This window comes from Falco peregrinus, chromosome 18, assembly GCF_023634155.1.
Source record: "Falco peregrinus isolate bFalPer1 chromosome 18, bFalPer1.pri, whole genome shotgun sequence".
Classification (NCBI taxonomy): domain Eukaryota; kingdom Metazoa; phylum Chordata; class Aves; order Falconiformes; family Falconidae; genus Falco; species Falco peregrinus.
In genome coordinates this window covers 2,116,035-2,123,309 of record NC_073738.1, presented here as the reverse complement: position 1 = coordinate 2,123,309, position 7,275 = coordinate 2,116,035, and the positions used below count along the sequence as shown (strand labels likewise).

The 7,275-nt window shown below is 57.1% G+C and overlaps 1 protein-coding gene and 1 non-coding gene across 2 annotated transcripts; both read right to left on the bottom strand.

Annotated features, from left to right (window-relative positions):
• Positions 1-331: 331 nt before the first annotated feature.
• PSMB3 (proteasome 20S subunit beta 3) lies at positions 332-3,239 on the bottom strand. Its single transcript, XM_055789768.1, has 6 exons — positions 3,028-3,239; positions 2,473-2,657; positions 1,991-2,098; positions 1,427-1,604; positions 1,093-1,187; positions 332-457 (listed from the first exon to the last, which is right to left on the bottom strand). The coding sequence occupies exons 1-6, from the start codon at positions 3,028-3,030 to the stop codon at positions 409-411; spliced, it is 618 nt and encodes a 205-aa protein (XP_055645743.1). The 5' UTR covers positions 3,031-3,239; the 3' UTR covers positions 332-408.
• A 2,872-nt stretch (positions 3,240-6,111) lies between these two features.
• On the bottom strand, positions 6,112-6,185 carry TRNAN-GUU (transfer RNA asparagine (anticodon GUU)). The gene has a single exon. It is a non-coding gene; the product is annotated as a tRNA-Asn (tRNA).
• Positions 6,186-7,275: the final 1,090 nt, after the last annotated feature.

The window sequence follows — 7,275 nt, the reverse complement described above, 5'->3', positions numbered from 1 at the left end:
ACCACAGCTGGGAAAGTCTTTTTATACGTGCCTGTGAAATGGGGGGGGGGGTTGTCAGTCAGAACTGATTTTACCGAGTCCTGGATATTAAGAACCAATTAAGATTTGATGGGAAAAGCTAATAGTGCCATACCGCCTGGAGACGCTGCTGCCTCCCTGGGGCGCAGCTGAAGCTCGGTCACACGTACACGTGTACTGAGGGAGATTAGTGTAGGTGGCTCAGAGAGAAAGGTAAGCCCTGCTACCGGGTAAACCCCTGTAAAATCCAAGCTCCTGACAGCTTTAGAGATGAGAACTTAATCCTCGCGTTCAGACGCCAAGAAAAGGAAAGTTCACTACAATGGTGAGTTTTATTTAAAAAAGTTCCAAGCAGACTGGGATGTGAAAGACACGGGGAGATGTGCTGGGCTAGTCCATGCGAGCTTTCAGGGTCCTGGTGGTGATCTTGTCTTTCTCACTAGAGGGGGGAAAGAGAGAAGACTGTTAGTAAAGCCGCATTTAATACCTCTATAGAGATTGTCCCTTCATTAGGAAGGTGCTAATTAGGTGGTTTGCTAGTGCAGGCAGGATAGTTTGAACTTGAAGGCAGCCGTGCCAACAGAATAAATCCCACCCTCCTGCCGCTTTGCCCCCGGGGAGCCCCAGCAGGTCCAGTAAGCAGCAGTGCCTGGGACGCTGTAGGGAAACGGCACCATGAGGAAAATAAGCTGCTTCCAAACCGGGTCGGATTGCAGAGTCAGGATGTTAATGTTGCATCCAGCTGCGGCAAAGAGCATCCTCTCGGCCAGCGCTACCCGTGTGTGAGGAGTCACGCTCCTGAATAGATGGGAATGCAGCCAGGGAATCCCTGTGCAGCAAGAGTCTAACTCAAGGATTCATTTCCCATGGCTCCTGCAGTTCTAGCAACAGCCACAAACTGCAACGCAGAGCAGCCAGGAGAAATAACACGCTGAGAATGGACAAAACATTGCTAAAGATACTGCTGGAGGGGAGCAGGATTAGGGATAGCCTGGAAACCAATCCCTTAACTGACTTAACGCGCAGCTTGTTAAATTCTACCTCTGTTCTGCAGGAGAAGAGAGCAGCACTTACATTATGTGTACTACCACGCCCATTCCAGAGATGGCATCTCTGTCCACTGCATTCAGCATGGCCTGCGAGATCGTTTCGAAGAGATGATCGGGTTCCTGAGGAACAGAAGCCATTTTAGTTGGTGTAAAAACTGAATCTTGAGTCATCGGATGTCATTCAAACCCCAAAGTATCATCCAAAACGCTGCAAGTTACAAGCTACAGCCTCTTTGTTCTCCTGAGGTCCTTTGGGAAGTACCAGAGGACAAGAGCTTTTCATCCAACCCGCGTCTCTCAGGTCCCGCGGTTCACAGCAGGAGGCTGGATCCAAGACTCAGCCTGGCCACCCCACTCACCATGTCGGGCTCCCAGAGGGACTCGCACATGCCGTACATCTGCTCGGAGCAGGTGCCGCTGACCACAAAGTCATCGGTTATCATGGGGCAACCGATCAGGTCTAGGGAGCAGATGAAAGGTTCGTGTGTTACGGGGTCCAGCCCGGCAATGACTGGCTCTGTGTAGTAAGGTCCAAACCTGTGAAGAACAACACGGTATAGAGCAGCCCAGCCCCACCTCGCTGCAGTTCCACATCCCATCTAAACATCCATGCCAGGGAAACATCCCACAGATGCTTCTGGTGGGGGGACCTTTCAGGCCGACCTAAAAGCACCCTGCAATGGGTTTAGCATGGCAAACTGAACAAACTTGTATTGCTACGGGGTTATTTTAACAAGACTCAGCATTCTTTTGCAAGGAAGTTGAAGGTAACATTGTTGCTAGGTTAAAGTCCCCTTTTGCCACGCCACAAGCAGTCGTTACAGGAGCCCTCCTCAGCCTCCCACCTCTCTAGAATCAGATCAGCTCCAACAACCGCAGCCTTCACCGACACGTAAACCGCGACTCCGTTGTTTGACAGTTACCGTCTCTCATAGAGCAGATTGGAAACCATGCTCATAAAAGTCTGAGGTTTGATCTGCCTGCCTTCCTTCAGCTCGTAGAGATTCAGCCTGAACTTCAGTCTCTGGGCACTGCGAGAGATGAGAGTCAGTGTTAAAGCAGAAGCAGGTTCCTTTTCCTTCACCCAGTGTGTTCTACTGCACGCTGACCAGCTCCTGACCCACACCTGAGGCAGGTAGGTATTCCAGATATACTTTTATATCCAGACTCCTTTTATACCTAAAGTCTTAGAGGCGATGTGATCTTAAATCACATGCAGTTTTATTTTTTAAAAAATCCCCACTGAAGGGAGACCAAGAAAAGGAGTGCTGGCACTCAGCTATTATACCCCCCCTACAAATAGAAACATTTATGCTCAGTATAAGCTGCCACTTAAATCTTTATTGTAAATATGCCTGGAACAGGTTCGGTACAGGCACGCAGGCCAGGAGGGGGTCTCACTTACACCGTCTGCACATCCGTGGCCAGTCCCGCCAGTCCAATATACAACCTTTCTCCCATAGGGAAAATCTTCTGGAAGTCTGTGGTCACCATCTGCGCTTGGATGCCAAACCGCCGGTCCGCAGCGATGGCCACGCAGTTCTTCCCCTTCATGGCCATGACGGCCCCGCCGTTATAGGACATAATAGACTGGAACAGAGAAGGGCAGCAGGTACGGCCGGGCCGCGGGCTGGGGGGGGAGCTGCCCCCGGGGGACCCCCTCTCCACCTGGCCTGGCCCTGCGCCCCCACCCCGGGGGCGGCGGGGGGAGCCATCACCGCTCTCCCTCATGGTTTTGACTTTAATTGTTTCTGTTCCTGGGGGGACCCCTACACCCCCACACACAAACACAGCGGGCTGCTGGGGGCCGCCGCTTCCCGGCCTGAGGGAAGGCCCACGGGGCTGCAGCACCGCGGGAAAGGCCTCCAGCCCACCCGCCTCCCCCGCACGGCCCCAGCACCCACGGGCCTCATCCTGCCGGGCCCAGCTCCGCCGCCCCCGGCCCCGGCCCGGCGCTCACCATGGCGCCGGCTGCACAGACCCCGCCAGGCCCCGCTCCGCTGCTCCGACCGCACCGCGCCGCACCGCCGCCGCTCCCGCCTCCCGCCGCTTCCCATTGGCTGCCGCCCCGGCCTCCCGGCCAACCGCCGCTCGCTATTGGTGGCTGGTCCCGTCGCTGGGCGGAGCTGGTTGGCTGCTGCGGCGGCGGGGAAGGAGGGGGAGAAAAATGAAGAGTCATAGTGAGCGGGGCATGCCGGGACGGCGGCGGGCCGCGCGGGCGGGGCGCGGGGCGGCTGCGCAGCTGGAGGGGGGGGGGGGGCTGGAGGAGCTGGAGTCACTGGGGTGCGCAGCTGGATGTGCGCGCGAGGGTCATGGCGCAGCTGGAGGGACACACAGGCGATGGCACAGCTGGATGTGCCCGTGGGACGTGGCACAGCTGGAGGGATTATTGCACAGCGGGATGTGCCCATGGGACGTGGCACAGCTGGAGGGACAGGTAGATTATTGCACAGCTGGGTGTGCCCGTGGGATGTGGCACAGCTGGAGGGACACACAGATTATTGCACAGCTGGATGTGCCCATGGGATGTGGCACAGCTGGAGGGACAGGTAAGATTATGGCACAGCTGGATGTGCCCATGGGACGTGGCACAGCTGGAGGGACACGCAGATTATTGCACAACTGGATGTGCCCGTGGGGACGTGGCACCGCTGGAGGGACACACAGGCTGTGGCACAGCTGGATGTGCCCGTGGGATGTGGCACAGCTGGAGGGATTATTGCACAGCTGGATGTGCCCATGGGACGTGGCACAGCTGGAGGGACACACAGATTATTGCACAGCTGGATGTGCCCGTGGGGACGTGGCACCGCTGGAGGGACACACAGGCTATGGCACAGCTGGATGTGCCCATGGGACGTGGCACAGCTGGAGGGACATGCAGATTATTGCACAGCTGGATGTGCCCATGCGATGTGGCACAGCTGGAGGGACACGCAGATTATTGCACAGCTGGATGTGCCCATGGGATGTGGCACAGCTGGAGGGAGACGCAGATTATTACACAGCTGGATGTGCCCATGGGATGTGGCACAGCTGGAGGGACACGCAGATTATTACACAGCTGGATGTACCCTGGGGACGTGGCACAGCTGTAGGGACACGCAGGCGGTGGCACAGCTGGATGTGCCTGTGGGGGACATAGCACAGCTGGAGGGACACACAGGCTATGGTACCAGTGGCACCAAATCGCTCGCTAGATAAAAAATACCCTCACAGGCACTTGCCAGGTCCCTGCCCCTCTGCAGGATGTGCCACGACTCGTGGCTTTATCGTGCCAGCACTTCCCAAAGAGATTTTTTTTTCCCCTCTGGGGTGACCTGCTGCCCCTGGCCCCACAAGTCCCTGCCCTGGGTCCCAGAGGTGTGACGGTGGGCAGTGGGTGGGCAAGACCCCAACACCCACCCAGGCTCTGCACCACAGCGTGGTGTGCGATGGGTTTCCTGGGGTTTCTAGTTAAATTCAGCCAGATTTGGTCAACTTTTCCCAGGGCCCAACAGAAGGTGCCAGGGCTGTGGAGCACTGAGCTGGTGGGAGATACCGTCAGGCAGGTCCCAGCCCGGCCAGCCTGTGGTGATCCCAGCTGTGCCACGGGCATGCGGAAACAGGCATGTGGGGATATGTGGGTGCCACAGGCTCAGGGACCCCCCAGTGCCACTGAGTGATGGGTTGGCCGTGCCTGCCTGCCACCTCTGCGTGTCCCTACAGCTGTGCCATGTCCCCACGGGTACATCCAGCTGTGCAATAATCTACCTGTCCTTCCAGCTGTGCCACGTCCCATGGGCACATCCAGCTGTGCCATAGCCTGCATGTCCTTCTAGCTGGGCACAAAAAGGGATTTGTGCTCTGTGGAGTATTGGATTTCCTTCCCCAGCCCCTCTCTTGCCAGCTCTCCCCTGGCCTGGAGGAGACGGGATTAAACGTTTCGTTCGGGGGAGTGATGTTGTGCCAAAGGGAAAGAGATCCATGTGTTTGGAAACGCTCTCAAACGCAGAACGGATCAGCCGCCTGGTTTCAATGAAAACCCCTGGCTCACGCGGGGGCTGTTGATCTCCCCAGGACCGAGCCTCTCCTGTGGCCACCATCGTCTTGGAGTGTTTTCCATCAGGATTGAGGCAGGGGCCACATTCTGCCTGGTGGGAGCACCCCATGCCGGGAGAGAAGGAGCAGCAGAGCCCGCCAGGAATATCTCCACAGGCATTTTTTGGCAGCGCCTGGATGCCCCGCAGTCCTGGCCGTCTTGGGTGGCAGTGGGGAAGGAGAGGCACGTTCCCGCTGGGCACCATGGCTCTTTGCGCTTGATCCCAGCAATCCCACTCCCTGGCCTGGAGAGCCCCGACATTCCCCAGCCCCAGCGCCACCGGGCTCAGCTGCTGGAGCATTTTGTGGCTCTGGGCTTTTGAAACAACGGGGATCCTCCTGGCACGGCTTTACGCCCTGCGTTAAACCAGTAACTTTGTTATTGCTGGTATGAAAATAACATCAGGGCAAGCGGGGAACAGAAATAGATTTTACAAGACTTTGTAAGAGAGGGGAACTTCGGCAATGCAGATTTTGGACCCCCTGCAGCTTATTTTTAACGCAAAATACGGACTCTAGATGGAAACAGGCTGTCACACCCGTGCTCCGCTTATAATGTCCCAACACATCGTGTCGCTTCTGGGAGAAACTGTGGAGCAGAGGGGGCCACAGGCTGAGCAGAAGCGGGTTTGTTCACACCAGGGGCTGGTTTCCCCCTCACCCAGCACCTTGGAGAAAGCTGTGAACTCACAGGGGCCACATCCTGCCCGTTCGCACCTTCTCCCTGTCCAACTCTGCCTAGTCCTGAGGGCAAGGACCACCCCAAGGGAGCAGGGAAAGCCCCACCAAGGTCCTGAGCAGCTCTTTCCACAGTGAAATCCCACCCCACGGCGTCGGGGACCGGTCATCTCCGCCTGTCGCCCGTTCGTCGTGTCCATCCTCGGCCGATGCCACGGACTCTGCCCTGGGAAAGGGGGGGAAGAAAAAAAAAAAAAAAAAGGAGGGAAACAGATAAAGATTGCACCGTCCCTGGGTGGGCTCGAACCACCAACCTTTCGGTTAACAGCCGAACGCGCTAACCGATTGCGCCACAGAGACCGCTCTAGAAAACCCTGCCCCGGCCGCCGCACTCAGCCGGAACATCCCCGGGAGCCCCGCGGGGCTGCGCCCATCGGGCACCCCGGGACGCCGGGCACCGGGCTACAGGGACACCAGGACACCGGGCAGGGAATTAATGACACGGGGCGTTGGGAGTGAGCGGCCACCGACTCGCGTGGGGGTCCCGGCTGCCCCCTGAGCTCCCGCAAGGTGCCCCCTCCCCCCGGGACGGATCCCCCGCGGGGGACAGCGGCGCCGTGAGCCCGCCCGCTCCGTTCCCTTCCCTTCCGCTTTCCCCCCACTTTTATTGCTTTCCCGCTTTTTCCTTTTTTTTCCTTCTCTTCCCTTTTCCCAGTCTTTTTTCCCTCCCTACTTTCCTTTTTTCTTCCCTTCCTTTTTAATTTCCTTCCCTCCTGTTATATTCTTATTCTTTCCTTCTCTCCTATTCCTTTTTTCCTTTTCTTTCCTCCTATTCCTATTTTTTTTTCCATTTTCTTACATCTTTTTTTTCTTTTCTTTCATCCTATTCATTCTTTTCCTTTCCTTCCCTCCTATTCCTTTTTTTCCCTTTTCTTCCCTCCTTTTCCATTTCCCCCTTTAAGTCCCCCTCTTATTTTTTTTCCTTCCTTCCCTCCTATTCCTTTTTTTCCTTTTCTTCCCTCCTTTTCCATTTCCCCCTTTCTTTCTCTAAGTCCCCCTCTTATATTTTTTTTCCTTTCCTTTTTTTTCCCCTTCCCTTTGCTTCCTTTTCCACCGGCAGGTCCCGGGGAAGGTCCCGCGGGGCCCAGGATGCCCCGCATCGCCTCCAGGGTGGGAATTTCCCCCATTTGGAGCCAAAAATTGCCCCAAGGCTGGTAGGGGGGGGGGGTCCCGGGGCACCCCCCGAGCAGTGCCGCGGTGATGGGGACGCGGTAGAGGGGAGCGGAGCGGGGCTGGCACCGGGCTGGGATTTTGGGCTCATTCCAGGGGATTTTAGGGCGCTTCCCCTCCCCCCCACCCCGAGCATAACGAGGGGGTCGCGGTGAGGGGGGGGCGGCAGCAGCGGGGCTCTCCGCAAGCACCGGGGCACCGCCGCAGTGATGTCCCCCCC

What these genes read in the sequence shown, in the direction of transcription:
- PSMB3 (XM_055789768.1), bottom strand. An exon ending in GCCACGGATGTGCAGACGGT is followed by an intron (nt 2,099 to 2,472) that starts GTAAGTGAGACC and finishes CATCTCTCGCAG; the next exon opens with TGCCCAGAGACTGAAGTTCA. An exon ending in CCCTCTGGGAGCCCGACATG is followed by an intron (nt 1,188 to 1,426) that starts GTGAGTGGGGTG and finishes TCTGTTCCTCAG; the next exon opens with GAACCCGATCATCTCTTCGA.